The sequence below is a fragment of the Ranitomeya imitator genome, chromosome 2 (assembly GCF_032444005.1).
Source record: "Ranitomeya imitator isolate aRanImi1 chromosome 2, aRanImi1.pri, whole genome shotgun sequence".
In the NCBI taxonomy this organism is placed as follows: domain Eukaryota; kingdom Metazoa; phylum Chordata; class Amphibia; order Anura; family Dendrobatidae; genus Ranitomeya; species Ranitomeya imitator.
In genome coordinates this window covers 605,572,712-605,592,378 of record NC_091283.1, presented here as the reverse complement: position 1 = coordinate 605,592,378, position 19,667 = coordinate 605,572,712, and the positions used below count along the sequence as shown (strand labels likewise).

General features: G+C 44.2%; 1 protein-coding gene across 1 annotated transcript in view; it reads right to left on the bottom strand.

Moving 5' to 3' along the window:
* Nucleotides 1-1,126: 1,126 nt before the first annotated feature.
* The window catches only part of C2H17orf67 (chromosome 2 C17orf67 homolog), a 76,970-nt gene continuing 58,429 nt past the window's right edge, over nt 1,127-19,667 (bottom strand). The window contains exons 3-4 of the mRNA XM_069755756.1: nt 4,738-4,880; nt 1,127-1,509 (exon numbers count right to left, since the gene is read on the bottom strand). Of these exons, the coding sequence (XP_069611857.1) occupies nt 4,764-4,880 (117 nt within the window). The 3' untranslated portion in view covers nt 1,127-1,509; nt 4,738-4,763. The remainder of the gene's footprint in view (nt 1,510-4,737; nt 4,881-19,667) is intronic.

Genomic DNA, 19,667 nt, shown 5'->3' with positions numbered 1-19,667 from the left:
CAAGCCCATTTAAATCAATGAGGACCAGAACTTCGGAGCTGAAAAATCTCTTTTTCTACTTCCGTCTCCTCTTCCTCCTCCCCGGACTCAAGAACTGTTCGGAGTTCAGCACCGGACACTTTACAGTTTGGGTTCGCTCATCTCTAGTTACTACTTAACATACCTCATGGTCTAAAGTTGTTTATTGTTTATCACTTAAAGGGGTTGTACAGGACTTAGATAATGATGTCCTATCCTTAGAACAGTAATGGGTGTCCACCCAACAAAGCAAATCCTCCTTTTCAGCAGTTCAGCTTCTGTTCACTTCAATGGGAGCTAAGCTGCAGCTCCTGAGAACTGTGCTGTGGTAGCTCGTGGTGCGCATAACTACTATGGGATCTACAAATAGCGGTCAGTGGGGTTGCTGAACTCTAACCCTATCTAATATACATGACCTATTCTTAGGGTAAGTCAAGGGTTACCAACCGTCCAGAAATTACAAGACAGTCCATAAAAATGGGGCGATTTTTTTTCTACCTGTCCGTAAACATTGAATTGTGATTTTTTTTTTAAGCTGAAGAAACGCATCCAGATTATTTTGAATGTAATTATCATTTTAAAATATACAGTGAATTAAGTTGATGTCTTAATATCAGAATTATGGGTTCATAGTGATTTATTAATGTTTTCCAGTGTGCCCATAAAAAATATTGTCTGTCTGTTTTTTTGGTAAGCTGTCCAGAAAATAATAAAAAAGTCAAGTTGGCCATCCTGCATAGGGCTTTGTTATCTAAGTACTGGATAACCCCTTTAATATTACAAAATAATATAATTATACACTTGATTATTCTATATGGTTATAAGCTTGTAAATAGGTTAATGGTGATGGTCAAGGGCACAAAAGATAATTTATTATCTAACTTAATCTAGATTTAATCTTATATATGATTCTTATACGGGTCACATCACACAACGAACCACCTAAATGATAAGTTTGTCTGCCCACAGCTTCCACTAGAAGGCGCTAATTGTATTTTCTCTTTTAATTACCTCAAGATTTTCACGTTCCTATGGGGTAAGGAATACTAGAAAATCACCTTGAAGGGGTTGTCTCACAATCAACATCTCGCTTGGGGTTTGCGCTTACAATAATTTTATTATAGTAGACACTTTAAGAGATTATATGGTTATACTTTATACATGCATATATACAATGGAATACAATGTTTAATGCTTTTTATCATTTGTATATAACATTAGCATAAAATATACATTTGAAACTATATATGTTCCTCTAAAGCAAACGTTTTCACCCTCTTCATGATATTGGCCTGTAAATACACAACAATATTCTTTTGGGACAATGGAAGTTGATGGGATGCTCCAATTATATTATATCATGTATATATCAACATTTCTGGTGCAGTCCAGGTACCAGGATCATATGCCTATGTGAATATTTGGGAGTTATCATTACATAAATTCTTCTTGCATGCATTTTTAAGCAATTTCCTCTTATCGGGTTCAGATCTGTAAGAAAAATAGACAAAATATTTATTCAGGTTATAAATGATTCAGTTCACTTATACAGTTCTTTTGGAATAGAATATTTGTTACATGGAGTAGTTTATGATCTTTAATTCTGCTGTAATGTTCGGGTCTATTTGACCCTAAAAAAAAAGATGCAGATTATTTATTATGAGGATCTGCAAATTGTGGTTAGGTGAGTTTGCTTAGGGATAGGTGTTGTTATTGCATGAAATAATGATTGTTACATGTGTACTGTTAAAGGGAACCTGTCACCTGAATTTGGTGGGACTGGTTTTGGGTCATATGGGCGGAGTTTTTGGGTGTTTGATTCACCCTTTCCTTACCCGCTGGCTGCAATATCCGCCCATATGACCCAAAACCGGTCCCGCCAAATTCAGGTGACAGGTTCCCTTTAAGGCCAATATGATGTTTTATACAGATCTCCCACCATAGTTTCATTCACAAAAACAATTTATAGTATTGTGGATTATTCATTGCATCTACAATTCTTTATCGATTTCTCCAGTTCCTGCAGGTCTGTGGGCTTGATTTGCAAGTTACTGCAGATGGATGGGCTTTGAGTACAGGTCTGTACAGGTCTGTTTCGCTGTAGTATGTAAGCTCTTAATGTTGCTAAACTGGTTAGTGCTTGCACGATTTTATTATTATTATTATTAGTGTATTATTGTTGTTGTTTATTCATATAGTGCTATTTTATTCCACAACGCTGATTTTACCCCGTAAAAGTCATGAGTGTCCATACTTGTGGTATGTAAGCCAGCAAAGTACGGCATCAAGATATGGACACTTTGCGACAGCAGCAGTTCATATCCTCTAAACGCTCAGGTATATACAGGAAAAAAGCCTGGAGAAAAACCTGAAAAGAATCATGGTATGTGAGATGCTTCACATTTGATGTATGGGCTAAGGACAAAATGTGACAAGTGATAACCTTTTTACATGGCACCAACTGGGGCAGCTGGTGCTAAAACAAAGCCTTACAATGCTGGACCATGTAAGAAAAAGCAAGCATGAACTGCTGCAAAGTATCCTTGGTAAAAGAGATGTTCACAGGTCAACGTTTTACTTTACTAGTTTCTTATATTCCCCCCAAAAAATAAATCGGTCATTCTGATGAGCACGATGCACCATGACAACTATATGAGCATAGGAAGTTTAGATAAATTATACCTTCATATCTGTGTTCCAATGTTTTATTTCAGAAAAATCCACATTTTCTGTTATAAGTAAATGCGCTGTTAAGATCTATGGGCCAAACATAGATCTCCCTGAGAATGCTTGACTCCCGAGCTAATTTTAAATGTAAGGAGATGTTACCAGCGTGTGACATGTAACGACTGAGTCCGCTGCTCTCCTGATCTACATGTCTCTCACACTGGTAATTTCCCCTTTCATTTCAAATAAGCACTGGAGGCGGATTCTCGGGGAGATCTGTGTCTGGCCCAAAAATCTAAACATTAAAAAAAATGTTGACTTCTTGGGAATAAGACTTTGGATCATAAATATCAAGGTATAATATTATTCAGCTTCCTATGACCAACATGTTCATATAGACGGCTTATGAGCTTTGACTCTACTGACACATTCCCTTTATAATAATAATCTTTATTTTTATATAGCGCTAATATATTCCGAAGCACTTTACATTTTGCAGACATTATCATCAATGTCCTCGATGGGGCTCACAATCTAAATTACCTATCAGTGTCTTCGGAATGTGGGAGGAAACCCAGGCAAAAATGGGGAGAACATACAAACTCTTTGCAGATGTCGTCCTTGGTGGTGTTAGAACCCAGGACCCCAGCTCTGCAGGGCTGCAGTGCTGACCACTGCGCCACCGTGCTGCCCTTTAAAAAGGACCCGTTGGCTCTTCTGACATGACTCTCCTATCAATTTCATAAACATTTGTATTCAATAAAATAACAATTCTTTAACATATTTTCTTAGAATTCTGCATGATGCCAATCTTTTGTTATTTATCGTGGAAATACCCAAATAAATTGAGAACTGGGTTTTACCAATGGTCTTGTCCATTGGGTGCATTGCTGCACAGTCTGATACTATTCACTAAGAGCTGGCAGTGTCAATTTCCTCCTGTTAACTAGAAACACATGGGCTACTTGCACAATGAACAAGTCTGTAGGAACCTGTTCACACACCACCAAGAAACTTGAAGACACAAAAGAGCACAGTGAGGTCAAAAATACACTTGCTTATTATTGTGATTTTTTTAGAACAGAGTATTTTTTACCTCACTGTGCTCTTTTGTGTCTTCATGTTTCTTGGTGGTGTGTGAACAGGTTCCTACAGACTTGTCCATTGTGCAAGTAGCCCATGTGTTTCTGGTTCTGTAATTGTTCTCTTGTTTCTACAAGACTAGGGAGTCCACCACTCCTTATGGGTCATTTGCATCAAAGCTGTTCCATCCAGCATGTCCACATGAAAATTCCCTCTCTGAATCCTACTTGTACAGGTACTATACAGATGATCAGGTTTTAAATACATCAGATAGGGATTGTATACATTAGATAGGACTGCTCTATATGGGTATACCTTGACGATTGGTGGAGCAGCTTAGTATACATTTTTTTGCAAAAAAACATATCAACTAAATACCCTGTTTTTTCCATTTTTTGACTAGCACTTGCTTATTACTGTGATTTTTTACAACAGAGTATTTTTGTGCTCTTTTGTGTCTTCCTCCTATTAACTAGTAACATAGGAGCAGCATGGTTGTCAATTTATTTGTCTACAAAAAAGGAAAAATGGGCAGCTACACACATACACATCCTTTTGAATGAAAAAAGGGAGGTGTTCCCCTAAATGTACTATTTCTGCACTGTATCATTGTTTCTGACTGTGTCACAGCAAGGAAGGTTATGAAAATTTGAAATTTTTTTTTTTAATTGGGAATTTGTCGTCTTTCCCGTAAAAAATTTGTATGAAAGTGGCTTTCAGATCCCATCTTTTCCCGCAAAACCCCATTCACCTGCATTACACTGCGATGTAACAGCGACCATAGGCATCTTTGGCCACGCAATATGCGTTGCTGCAAAAAATATCCTGAGAAAATCCCCTATGGGTGAATGCATGGGAATGTATCCTAATAAGCAGTGCAGTTCTTACACAGTCTATTGTAAACAAATGAAAAAGACCAGACATGGAGCTTGATGCATCTAATGCATCACCACAAGAGAGGATTCATACCTTCATGTGTAGGCGCACGGTAGATATTAAGCAGGGTTTACGATGTTGCGATTGCAGTGAGGCTGGCAGTGCGGATTCCACCAATGCTCATAAAACTGCTCCTCCGACCTCTGTTCCAGACGCTGTAGGTACAGCATGTACTCCTAAGGGAAACACAAGGCTTAATGTTATATGCACAAAGTAGAAGAAGCTCTCTGGTTTTATTAATAACAAAATCAGCCACCACAGGGACCCTGGCACACTGGACCTGCAGTTTCAATAGGGACCATACCCCCTTCCTGTGCCTTTCCGGATTCTTGTCTCCTAAGTTCATAGCTCTCCTTAGGAGTCCACTTATGATAATTCCGTGCTGTGGTTTTTTTCTTTTCTTTACCATTCCTCATTAAGCGAGGTTTGAAAAAGACCCATCACGGGGTTGAAACGTTACCTTGAAACGCTTATTTTCCACTTTGGTGTCTTCAATTAACGTCTGCCTATGATATGCATTTAAAAACCAAAATTTTGAGTGTGGCTGTTTTTCTCGAATCTATGACTTAATTGGATTTATTCCAAGTTCAGCCTGCACCTGGTCCTTTTTTTCAGTCTGCGCGCCATTGCTCTATAAATTATAATTATTTTTTGGCACACTACCACATCTCAGAGTATAATTATTTTTTTAGCCCACTACTCGTACAGACCCAGCGGCAGAGTTTTATTATTTTTTAGGCACCCTGCTTGTAAAGACACAGGAACAGAATGCACAGAGCTTTTTGTTACAGTACTCTCACAGATACGGGGGCAGAGTTCACACAGAGGTTTAAAGGCACAGTACTCCCACAGACACTTGTGCAGAGTACACAAAGGCTTCTTGGCACAGTACTCCCACAGACATGGGTGCAGAGTACACACAGAGGCTTTTTGGCACAGTACTCCCACAGACATTGGTGCAGAGTTCATACAGAGGCTTTTTGGCACAGTACTCCCACAGACATGGGTGCAGAGTACACACAGAGGCTTTTTGGCACAGTACTCCCACAGACATTGGTGCAGAGTTCACACAGAGGCTTTTTGGCACAGTACTCCCACAGACATGGGTGCAGAGTACACACAGAGGCTTTCTGGCAAAGTACTCCCACAAATATGGGTGCAGAGTACGCAGAGTACGCACACAGAGGCTTTTTGGCACATTACTAACACTGAGACATGTGCAGAGTACGCAGATAGAGGCTTTTTTGCAGAGTGCATGCATGCAAAGTCTAATACTGTCCCTCAGTCTAGCTGTGTTCAGTCCTTACACTAATCAGAGCAGAATGGCGGTGGCACCCATGACCTGGCATTTATACATGCTGGGTCACGTGGTGCGCCAGCAAATCTCAGCCATGCCAATATTTGGCATGGCTGTGATGGCTCCGAAAGTGCTCACAGCCTAAAAGCTTGTTGATTGGCAGCGCTGTAGCCTTTGAACAAGCTTTATTAGGAATCTGACCCTGAACAGTAAACCAGACTTCCGGTATACAGCGTCCAGGGTTTGGTAACAGACACTAGGTTTCTAGTGCAAACTGTGAACTTTGCAGTTCGGGTTCGCTCACCTCTACTAAGAAGCCATTTATGAGATAATATCTATAAATATTTGTGAACTATACTTGTGCATTTTGAAAATTAAATCATGGACATCGATTTATACAAATTGGCATCCACAGTATGACTCACAGATGTATAGACTCGCAGCTTATAATTGTCATTTATAAATGTACTCAACAGATATCACTTTTACGTATGTTGCCATTTAAAGTACAATTTTGCATGTTTTGCCATAACAACCTACTGTAGGTGCTAATGGCACCAACACGCATGTAGAGAGACAGCTGTTGTACACAGTAATAGCTCAGGGAGAAAATGATTGCATTACACATACCCAACAGTCACGTTGTATTAGGCTCAACTTTTACATTACTCATTTCTGTTGTAATAGCTAATCTCACATGCATCATCTCATGTATAAATGGAACATAATCCAATTCAGTGTTTTGATGCTGGTGTCTATCCATGACATGGTGTTGAAACAAATGTGGCAATGTGCGTCTTTAAAAAAATGAGGGAAATGTCAAACTGCACATTAGGTTCAATTAATATCTGATTTCAGTGGCTCCGTATTTCCTAGCCCAGTTAAGTCACACACTATTTAGGTTTAGTTATTTATTTTTCATCATATTTGGAGTTTATTTGGAAAAGTGATTCTGGAATGCCAAGTAGGATAAACTTAGTACTATTAAATTAACTGATTTGCCGTAATTATAGTGGTTGTCAACATTACTAGCACCCTAGATGTTGAATACAACATGTAAAATATGCCCTAAAAAATGGAGGTTTTGTTAAGACGTTTTCATGTATATACAGTACATGTATCTTATACAATACTGTTTGACATAGGTTTTTTTTAGATAAATAATGACACAGTGTAATTTGTCATAAATTGTTGCTCATCAGTTAGTATGGTTTTATTAACCTACCTTTAAGATCTTCTGACAACCAGATGTTCTTTGTTAAGTCATGATACATGAAGCCACAGAATACAGAGAAAGTGTACCAGTTTTTTCTTATGGATGTTGGCTGTGTGATGTACCCACATGTGTATATACTGTATATATATATATATATATATATATATATATATAATATATAATTGCCTAGAATACTACTTCCTGCAATTTGTGCCAACTTCCGTGGCTTTGTCCGGAGCTAATGTCCGGAGCTAATGTCCGGAGCTAATGTGCGGAGATAATGTCCGGAGCTAATGTCCGGAGCTAATGTGCGGAGATAATGTCCGGAGCTAATGTCCGGAGCTAATGTCCGGAGATAAGTGACGTCAACAGTGTCCAGTGTCTGATTGGTTGCCGCCTGCTGCGAGCGACCAATCAGAAACGTGCCGTACTATGACACACTCCGCCCACCATTTTGGTGTGATTTTTGAATTTTTACCTCACAGCAAGTTTCTACTGCGTGGAGGCGGGCCCAGTGACGTTGCTCTTCAAGCTCCTGCCGAATTTCGTCAAAAAAATGATAATACCATTTACCAAAACGATATATATTTAGTTGTGAAGTGGTTCAGTGACATTTTCACACCAATTTTGAACTTTTGTTTGGTGTTTTCTCCATATACTGCCTATTATTCACTGACTGTTATACTGAGAGACTGCCGTTTATTAACCTCTTCTTTGCCACATTGGGTATATTGCTCTATTATTTGCCACATAAGGACATTGTCCATTATTGCCCAGCAATCTCTCTGCAATATAAACTGCCTATTTATTAATATCTGCATTCAAACACGCAAGGTTGTCGTCTGATGTCTTTCATCCCTCCCCTCATAAGCATGTTCATGGATCCTGTGTAACTGTACCTTAAATAACAAGAATTGTCAAGAGCTGGTGAGTGCAGCCATTTTTTGTTCTTTCTTACTATTATTTATTAATTGTATTATTCTTACATTTGAATAAATAAAGTATATATGGATTCTAGACTCCCGATTCTTTAGAATCGGGCTGCCATCTAGTATATATATATATATATATATATATATATATATATATATATATATATATATATACACACCTATTGTTCGGGCACGGACACCGAACACCAAACACGGACTTCATCAGGATGTCCATGTTACTGTCCGGGTTCGGCTGCCTGAACACTGGGTGTTTATCACGCTATCATGTGAGTTCTTCTCATGGTAGTAGCGGGGATCTCAACAAGGTCACGGCAATTCAGCCTGGCTGGGAACGCAGCCTCAGTGACCGGAGATAACCTCAATGATGTCATTACTGCATCAATGTGGTGTGGCATGGAGGCGATCAGACTGTGACACTTCTGAGGTGTTATGGAAGCCCAGGTTGCTTTGATAGCAGCCTTCAGCTTGTCTGCATTGTGGGGTCTGGTGTCTCTCATCTTCCTCTTCACAATACCCCATAGATTATCAATGGGGTTTAGGTCACCGCTATTCCTGCGCATGTGCAGTAACAGCCAGAACTGCGCGCTCACCCATGCATGCGCGGTAACGACGCAGCCGTTACTGCGCCTGCATGGAGAATAGCGGTGACGTCTATGTTTTCCTTGTGCAGCCGCAGTAACAGCCTTAGGCTACTTTCACACTAGCGTCGGATTCGGCCCGTCGCATTGCGTCGGGCTGAGATTCCGACGCTAGCGTTTGTTGTGCCGCACAACGGGTGCAGCGGATGCATTTCTCTGGCGCATCTGCTGCCCCATTGTGAGGTGCGGGTAGGTGGGGGCGGAGTTCCGGCCGCGCATGCGCAGTCGGAAAAAGCGGTCCGTCGGCTGCAAAAAAACGTTACATTTAACGGTCCACCACAACACGGCGCAACCGTCGCAAGACGGTTGCGACGTGTGTCAATACGTCGCAATGCGTCGGTAATGTAACTCTATGGGGCAAAAATGCATCCTGCAAACAACTTTGCAGGATGCGTTTTTTCCCCTACACGACGTATTACGACGTATTAAAAAAAACGCCAGTGTGAAAGTAGCCTTACAGCCACGAACTGCGCCTGCACAAGTGACAGATATACGTCACCGCTGTTATCAGTAACAGCCATAACTGCACGGTGTACCCGCACATGCTTACTTACGATTTTTGATTACCTCACGCAGCACAAACTTCTCCACAGTCCCATACTGTGTATTAATTTTGTCTACTTTCTGAGACACAAAAATACTGTCTACTACTGGTATGTACATAGTTCATACTACTGAGGCACTGCTTCTGGATTTACCATTTTAACTGGAATGAACAAAAAAATAACTAAAAATATTTGGCCTCATCATCATTACGGCAGAAAGAAAGCCAGTACCATGCCAATATATACGTTATTTTTATTACCTCAGCCAGCAGCAAATTCGCCACAGTCCCATGCTGTATAACAATTGTGTCTACTATCTGAGACACACAAGTACTCTCTACTACTGGCTGCTCCTGACAGCACCACTAAGCATACACAGATGTTAATTTCACCGCACTCCCAATGCAATAGCATCAGGACCATATCTAGTAGATAATAAATGTCACTACTCCCGGAATCTTAAGGTTTAGGTCACCAAGGGCATAATCTTGCAAACAACCCTTTACCAATCAAGTCCTATAAGCATTCCAGTCACAAGACGATTAGATTATTCCAATGCTTCTCATGGAAAGTGTGTTTTCTTCTTTTATGAGCATGCATAGTATTATTATAATATGTGAATTTATTACAATGCACTGCCACCTAGTGGACATTGACAATATGTTAGTATTGTGTCATTTGTCATTGTTCATGACGAGTGCACGGGATCATTCTAAGCTTACAATAAGCCACATTTGATAGATTAGACCAGTAGTACTTGATTAAAGGGACACTGTCACCCCCTCCAGCCGTTATAAACTAAAAGAGCCACCTTGTGCAGCAGTAATGCTGCATTCTAACAAGGTGACTCTTTTAGTTTTTGGTGCGGTTATTGCCAAAATAAAGCGTTTTAGAACTTCACCAAAATACCTTTCTTTATCCAGGGAGGCAGGTCCTCACCCCCCTGCTTGAACCGCCACTCTGCCGTCACTCAAATCTTCTGGGGCGCTGGGCGCCACCCCCTCCGCGCTATTTTCCCATGAAATCCAGCGCCTGGGCTGTTTAGTACTGGCTGGTGCAGGCGCAGTAAGCTCTAGCCGTCTGACGTCACATGCAGTCTTGCAGACTGCGCCTGTGCGGCCAGTACTAAACAGCGCAGGCGCCAGATTTCATGGGAAAACAGCGCGGAGGTGGCGGCGCCTGGCGTCCCAGAAGATTTGAGTCATGGCAGTGTGGTGTTTCCAGCAAGCGGGTTAAGACCTGCCTCCCTATCTAAAGAAAGGTATTTTGGCGAAATTATAAAACGCTTTATTTTGGCAATAACTGAACCAAAAACTAAAAGAGCCACCTTGTTAGAATGCAGCATTACTGCTGCACAAGGTGGCTCTTTTAGTTTATAACGTCTGGAGGGGGTGACAGTGGCCCTTTAAAGATCTAGAAGTATGTTGTTTCGGTATCTTTGATAATGTCCCTGTGTGAATATAAGATATTTTTACCTTATTGGTTTGTATTGGAATTTATCAGTATAATATTAACAGATTCATGTACCTGAGTTAAAACCCACAAAAAAGCATTATATCCTTTACAACTGACCTATTTTGAGCTTTTAGGATGAGACTTTATTTTCTAACTTTTTTATCATTGTATTCCATGAGCTATTTTTCATTGTTTCATAGATGTAGTTGTATGAGCGCTTGACTTTTGCAGTATGAGTTGTATTTGTCAGTGCCACCATTTTGTGGTAAATATAACTTAATAACTAACTTTTATTAACTGTTAATGGGAAAGAATTAAAAAAAATCAGTTCTGCCATTGTTGTTTTACTATTTAAAATTTTCCATCATTCATTAAGGCCTCTTTCACACTTCCATCTTTTTCCTCTCGTCGAAATCCGTTGAGTTTTGAAAAAACAGGATCCTGCAAATTTTTCTGCAGGATCCTGTTTTTTCCCTTAGGCTACCTGCACACTTCCGTTGGTACGGGGCCGTCGCAAACCGTCGGCCCAACGTACCGACGGACGTTGTGCTAAATTTAGCACAACGTGGGCAGCGGATGCAGTTTTACAACGCATCTGCTGCCCATTGTGATGAGTGGGGCGGAGGGAGCGGAGTTCTGGCCGCACATGCGCAGTCGGAAATGGCTGACACGTTGCACAAAAAAAGTTACATTGAACTTTTTTTGTACGTCGCATCCGCCAAAACACGACGGATCCGTTGCACGACAGATGTGACGTGTGCCCATCCGTCGCGATTAATGTTGAGTGATACCTTCCGATATCAAGAAGTATTGGTACCGGACTGGATCGGCCGATATCCAAAAAATATCGCATATCGCCGATACCAATACCCGATACCAATGCAAGTTAATGTGACACAAATATCGGAATGTAAATAAGCCCTTTCTGTCCTTCTACATCCTGTTCTGGAGGGGGGAAGAGTGTGGGCGGTGCGTGGGCGGACACTGTGCGTGTCTGTGTGTGCGGGCGGGGTCTGTGCAGGCCTGCCGGGGATCTGTATGGGCATCTCGGGGGCCTGTGCGGGACTGCCGGGGCTCTGTGCGGCCTGCCGGGGCTCTGTGTGTGCCTGCCGGGGCTCTGTGCCTGCCTGCCGGGGCTCTGTGTGTGCCTGCCGGTGCTCTGTGCGGCCTGCCGGGGCTGTGTGCGTGCCTGCCAGGGCCCTCTCCGTGCCTGCCGGGGCTCTGTGCGGCCGGCCGGGGCTCTGTGCGTGCCTGCCGGGGCTCTGTGCGGCCTGCCGGGGCTCTGTGCGGGCTTGCCGGGGCTCTGTGCGGGCTGCTGGGGCTCTGTGCGGGCTGCCAGGGCTCTGTGCGGGCTTGCCCGGGCTCTCTGTGGGCTTCCAGGGCTCTGTGCGGGCTTGCCGGGGCTCTGTGCAGGCTGCCGGGGCTCTGTGCAGGCTTGCCGGGGCTCTCTGCAGGCTTGCCTGGGCTCTGTGCGGGCTTGCTGGGGTTCTGTGCGGGCTTGCCGGGGCTCTGTCCGGGCTTGCTGGAGCTCTGTGCGGGCTTGCTGGGGCTCTGTGCGGGCTGCCGGGGGTCTGTTCAGGCTTCGTCTGGTGGGATTGCAAGTCCCATCGGATGATGCCTGTGACAGTGATTGACACATTAAAAAACATGCATACTACATACATTACATTCATACATACAATGCATACATACAGACATACAGTACAGTACATATAACATAGAGTACATACTCACCATTACTTGTCATTTTGATCCCCAAAGCCAGTGTTACCTGTAAAAAAGATTAAAATAACAAACAACCAATAAACTCCCTGTCCGCAGAAATCCACGAGTGTCCCACGACGATCTCCCGTGGAGAATGGCAGCATCAGCTGATGCGACCGCTCTCCAGGGGCTCCAGGAACACAATGACGGGAGGAAGGTATCCTACCGCACGGATCCTCGCATCTGTCGTGCAATGGATCTGTCGTGTTTTGGCAGACCGTCGACACAAAAAACATTCAGGTGAACGTTTTTTTGTCCACTGCGTCCGCCATTTTGTACCGCGCATGTGCGGCCGAAACTCCGCCCTGTCCTACCCGGACTTCAGAATGGGCAGTGGATGCGTTGAAAAACTGCCTCCGCTGCCCACGTCGTGCACAAATTTCACAACGTGCGTCGTTACGTCTGTTGTAAATTCTGCTCTTGGGCTCCCTCCGGTGGTTGTTGATGGTAATGCAGTTGTTCCTGAGCAGCAGTCTTGGACAGGAGTTTTTGCTAATTGCAATTCTGACTGGGGTATTTAGCTGTGCAGGACTCATTAGTCCTTGCCAGTAGTCAATGTTCCTTTGGAAGTGTTGGTCCTCTGCCTGGCCTGTCCTACTTGCTGCCAATTCAGCTAAGATAAGTGTTTGCTTCATTTTTTTAGACACACTGCTGTGTGTTTATTTTCTGTGCTTATCTTGTTTCTATTTTGTTCCTGCTAGACTGTGCCTGATGTTTTTCTCAGTCTAGTTGGACTCGCTGGAGTCACAGATATACTCTCCACATCTTTAGTTAGGTGGTGGAGTTTTTGTATTTTTCTGCTGTGGATATTTTGTAGTGTTTTATGCTGACCGCATAGTATCCTGTACTATCCTTTCCTATCTAGGTAGAAGTGGCCTCCTTTGCTTATCCCTGTTTTCTGTCTGCGTGTGTCTTTTCCTCTCCTACTCACAGTCATTATTTGTGGGGGGCTACCTATCCTTTGGGGGTCTACTCTGAGGCAAGAGAGTTTTCCTATTTCCATCTTTAGGGATATTTAGTCCTTAGGCTGTGTCGAGGTGTCTAGGTCTAGTTAGGCACACCCCACGGCTACTTCTAGTTGCGGTGATAGGATCAGGGTTTGCGGTCAGTATAGTTACCACTGCTCCAGCGAAGGTCATTTCATGCTGTTCCAAGGCCACCTGATCATAACAGTACTACTGGCCAGCAATGAGTTAATTGCATCTCAGAAGAAGGGAGGAAAGATCTTGAGCTATTTTTTTTTCTCCAGCCTGTTTTGTCTTCTCCTCCCTCTTTATCTCTGGGTGGCTGAAGAGCCTTGTGCTAGCATAAATGTTCAGGAATTAGTTTCTCGTATAGACCAGCTTGCTGCTGGAGTACAGGGTATTTCTGATCACATTGTTCAGACTCCTGATTTAGAACCGAAGATACCTACTCCTGATTTGTTTTTTGGTGACAGGTCCAAATTTTTGAGTTTTAAAAACAACTGTAAACTGTTTTTTGCATTGAAACCTCAATCCTCTGGTGATTCCATTCAACAAGTTAAAATCATCATTTCCCTGCTGTGTGGTGATCCACAGGATTGGGCACTTTCCCTGGCATCTGGGGATCCTGCTTTGCTTAATGTAGACTCCTTCTTTCAGGCGTTAGGATTACTGTATGATGAACCTAATTCGGTGGATCAAGCTGAGAAGACCTTGTTGGCCCTGTCTCAGGGTCAAGAGGCGGCAGAATTGTATTGTCAGAAATTCAGAAAATGGTCTGTATTGACTAAATGGAATAATGATGCTTTGGCGGCAATTTTCAGAAAGGGTCTTTCTGAAACCGTTAAAGATGTTATGGTGTGGTTTCCCACACCCTCCAGTCTGAGTGATTCTATGTCTCTGGCCATTCAGATTGATCAGCGCTTGCGGGAGCGCAGAACTGTTCGCGCTATGGCGTTATCCTCAGAGCAAATTCCTGAGCCAATGCAGTGTGATAGGATTCTGTCTAGAACGGAACGACAAGGTTTCAGACGTCAGAATGGGTTGTGTTATTATTGTGGCGACGCTTCCCATGTCATTTCTGTCTGCCCTAAGCGGACCAAGAGGATCGCCAGTTCATTTACCATCAGTACTGTACAACCTAAATTTCTGTTATCTGTGTCCTTGATCTGTTCATTGTCATCATTTTCTGTCATGGCGTTTGTGGATTCAGGCGCCGCCTTGAACTTAATGGACTTTGAGTTTGCCAGGCGTTGTGGTTTTCCCTTGCAGCCTTTGCAGAACCCTATTCCGTTAAGGGGCATTGATGCTACACCCTTGGCTAAAAATAAGCCCCAGTTTTGGACACAGGTGACCATGTGCATGGCGCCGACCCTAATCAGGAAGAGTGTCGATTTCTGGTGTTGCATATGTGGCACCCCTAGGGGTATTTGCCACAAAAATAGTTACTGACAGTAAGTACAAATACTAAAATAGCAAGACTGCACTACCACCTCCGGCCAGAAGGGGGAGCTCCAGAGACTCCCCTTGATCCATTCTGGTCTGAGAGAAGAAATGGCAGTTGGGCTAAGGAGCTGATAGTGAGAGGTCATACAGTTGAATCTCTAACAGCCCTGTGACTGTTACCAGGCCTAAATCACCGGCCTGAGGAGAAGAGGGATAGAGAAAAAGGACATTGTGAGAACCGGGTAGCATTAATCACTACCCAGAACAGGCGCAAAGACGGATACCGGATCCGTGGCTGTATTCATTATATATAATACAGCAACCGGAAAAACGTGAGGTGATATCAGCTTCACTAGGGCCGGACGCAGCAACAGACACAGAGTTCAGCGGTACTCCCAGAGGGGGTAAACCGATAAAAGGACTCGGGTTGCCCGTCGAACCAGGACCCGGAGGGGACAGATTGGGCCGGCAGCCAGTTCACATACAGCAGCAGGGCCACACAGAAATTGCGCACAATAAGAGGCGAAGACCCTGGCAGGGTCAAAGTAACTCAGAGTTCCCATACAGACTCCGGTGACAGGACTGGTTGTAAATCCTTTTATGTTAAAGTAAACTGGTTAAACGTTTCAGTGCCTCAGTCTTTCATTTGGACAATAGCCATCTATCCAGGATTGGGATCGTCACCGCTGGGAGAACCTGCTGCTGATCAAGTAAGTGCCTGTCCCCTCACGATACCCCTTACACTGTGCATTGCCTGAGGCCACAGCACCGGGTCAAGTCACCCGTGACATCCCCCTCAAGAGACAGACTCCATTGGTCCGGTGCTGGGTACCCCGGTCTCCTGGGCGTCACAATTGGCGTCACGAACAGGATTCAGCCAGCCCGTATACCGGGTATTGTGTGCCATGATTGGAGTCCAAAATTGTGAAAACTTGGATGAAAAATCTTGAAAATTGACTTTATTAAAGAAAATTCCATTTCCCCATTGAAAACTATTGAAAGTGACTTTTCCCCATTGGTTATAATGGAGTAAAGATGGCCGCCATCCCCTGAGGTAATCACTTCATAACCGTTAGGCACGAGACTGTTAATTGAGCTACGCCATTACCTGACCCCAGTCTGACTGAAAAACTTCAGAATCCGCCATTACAGAGCGCGGTGGGTGGGAGCAGCAGGGGGCGTGTCATTGTGGGCGGCACCAAGCTGAGCGCTCTGACATCAGAGCAAGGGGAAAATCGATCCTGCTGCACAGCGGAACGAATCTACACTATCCCGACGGAAGCGGAGGACCGGAAGGGTCCGGATTAACTAAGGGGGCACAGTATGTCGCAGCACGGAGACGCCGCAGCACCCGGCAACGCTAATGCAGCTAAAAGACAGAGTGTCAATAGAGAGTCCGGCAGCGCAGCGGTGCAAGGAGTGGCGCCCATCATGCCGCTGCTGATGCCATATACCCCGGGTGGCCCATGGCTTCCAATGTATGAAGGTGAGCCTAATACCCTTGATGATTTCAGAGAAAAGATGCTGGCCCATTTTGACATGTTCCCTGTGGGTGAAGTTCAGCGTGTTAGTCTCCTGATGATGCAGTTAAGTGGCCATGCTAAGCGAGAAGTCACAGCATGGGCAGCTGATCTAAAAGGCACTGTTGAACGCATATTTGCTGGATTAAAAGCTACATTTGAAACCACGGCCAGCAGCAAAGCTAAAATACGATTCTTTAATTGCAAACAAAAAGCTAATGAGGGCGTGAGAGACTTTGCCTTAAACCTGCAGGAAGCCCTTAAATCACTTACACTGGCTGAACCCATTTTTAACACCGGAGCGGATAAACTGCTAAGAGATCAATTTATTGAGGGACTCTACACCCCTTCTCACCGGGGGCATGTGAGCATGCTTGTTTTTAAGAACCCTGAATTGACATTTGCCCAATTAAAGGAGAGCGCTATACGTCTCCAGCTGGCAGAGGCACCTCGGGATCAGGATCCTGCGCAACCCATGGCAGAGGCACCTCAACAACAGGGAGTGCCAGTGACATCAGCTATGTCTGGGGCCATTGCTAAGCCCCTGGGGCCCAGTACTAATGAGGCTCTTCAACAAAAGCTTGACTCTTTAGCTGATGTTGTTGCTTCAATGGCTAAAACCATGCAGGAGATGAGAGGACACAAGATGGAGTTGGCAAACTGTAGAGAGGATGTTCCATGGATGAGACCCCGGAGATACCCGACATGGAGAGGACGACCCCGCGACCGCTACCAACCGGATGGACAGCCCATTTGCCACCGTTGCCAGCAGCCGGGCCACTTTGCACGAGATTGTGATTTAAACGGGAATCCCCTGGGAATGCGGGCCGCTTCGCAGGAATGAACTTTCAAGGCCCAACACCCTGGCACGACAGGTACATCGGAGGACGACCCATTATCCCTATCGTGCTGGACGGAATTCCCCTCAACGCTTTGCTGGACACAGGTTCCCAGATTTCATCTATACCGTATATCCTTTATAAGAGGTACTGGGCTGATGCAGATATTGATAAAGGGCCCTCTGATGTTGAACTAGATATATGGGCCAGTAATGGTAAGTTGGTACCGAAACTAGGATTCAGGGAGATGACCATAAAGATTGGTAAAGTAGAACTGAAGAAACAGGGTATAATTGTTGTTGATGTTGACCGGCGGAACTGTGAACCAACTGTATTGATAGGAATGAATGTGTTAGAGAACTGCTTTTCCGAAGTCATTTCTGTCTTACAGCAAATTGCTGAAACTGCCCAATCCTGCCAGCAGAGAGTTCTCCGGAGGGAAATAAAAGTATTGATGTTAAGGCAACAGGTAGAAGTTGCAGGTGGAGAAATCGGCAGTGTGAGGGTAAGTGATCCAACGTCTATTGTAATCCCACCAAAAACAGAAATGATGGTATGGTGTAGAGCAGCCATTGGTACTAAGGGACGAGATTATCAAGCCTTAATAGAACCAGTGTACACCGACAGCAGGCCCACTATACTCACAGCACGAGGGATAGTCGAGGTACACCGGGGACGAGTGCCGATACGACTTTTGAACTGTGGAGAGGAAGAGGTCACTTTGCCAAGGTATGCTACAATGGCAAAGCTATATACTGTTGACAACAATGCCATCACAACCATTGAGCCCTTAGAACCAACCTGTCAGGTGGAAGGCAATGGCTCAGATGGAGAAATGGAGGATTGGTGCCAACAGCTACACGTGGGCATAAATTCAACACCTACCCATCAAAAACAAGGGGTGTATAGGCTAGTGACGGAATATGAACAAGTCTTCAGTAAACACCCATTGGACTTCGGACGGATAGAAGGGGTAGAACACACAATCCCCACAGGTGACCATCCCCCAATAAAAGAAAGATATAGACCCATACCGCCCGCTCACTATCAATGTGCAAAAGATATGCTGAGGGAAATGAAACAGGCCGGGGTAATAAGAGACAGCTGTAGCCCCTGGGCGGCCCCTCTAGTGATTGTCAAAAAAAAGGACGGAACCATGAGAATGTGCGTAGACTACCGGAAGATTAATAACGTCACCCATAAAAACGCCTACCCCTTGCCTAGGATAGAAGAGTCCTTAACTGCTTTGAAATCTGCTAATTATTTTTCCACCTTAGACTTAACAAACGGGTATTGGCAAGTCCCTGTGGCTGAGAGAGATAAGGAAAAGACGGCATTCACCACACCAATGGGTCTATGTGAATTTAATCGCATGCCGTTCGGACTCTGCAACGCATCCGGTACCTTCCAGCGGCTGATGGAATGCTGCCTCGGACACAAGAACTTCGAGACCGTCCTCCTGTACCTAGATGATGTGATCGTCTACTCAAAGACTTACGAACAACACTTAATAGACCTGGCAGAAGTGTTCGAAGCCTTATCCAGGTATGGCATGAAAGTCAAGCCATCCAAATGTCACCTTCTCAAGCCAAAGGTACAGTACCTGGGACACATCGTGAATTCGGAGGGAGTAGCACCAGATCCCGAGAAAATAAGCGCCATAAGGGATCGGCCAAGACCTACCAGCGCAAAAGAAGTGAGACAATTCCTGGGATTGGTGGGTTACTATCGCAGATTTATAAAAGGATTTACCAAGTTGGCAGCACCCTTGCAAGACACCTTGGTAGGGCAGACGAAGAAACCTTCAAACCGAAACCCTCCTTTTCAGTGGAACGACGAAAGGGAAGACTCCTTTGAACAACTAAAGAAGGCACTAACCGGAGAAGAGGTTCTGGCATACCCAGATTACCATCAACCTTTCATCCTCTACACCGATGCCAGTAATGTGGGACTAGGAGCGGTGCTGTCACAAAAGCAAGAAGGTCGGGAGAAAGTCATCGCCTTTGCAAGTAGAAAGCTCCGGCCTACTGAAAGAAATTCAGAAAATTACAGCTCCTTCAAGTTGGAACTACTGGCAGTAGTTTGGGCTGTGACTGAACGTTTCAAACACTATCTGGCCGCTGCAGAATTTATTGTCTATACTGACAACAATCCGTTGACCCACCTGGACACAGCCAAATTAGGTGCGTTAGAACAGCGATGGATAGCCCGGTTATCTAATTACAACTTCAAGATCAAGTATCGAGCAGGTCGCAAGAATGGAAATGCCGATGCCCTATCCCGGATGCCACACTTGAGAGATGTAGAAGAAGAAATGGGGGAGCTTGA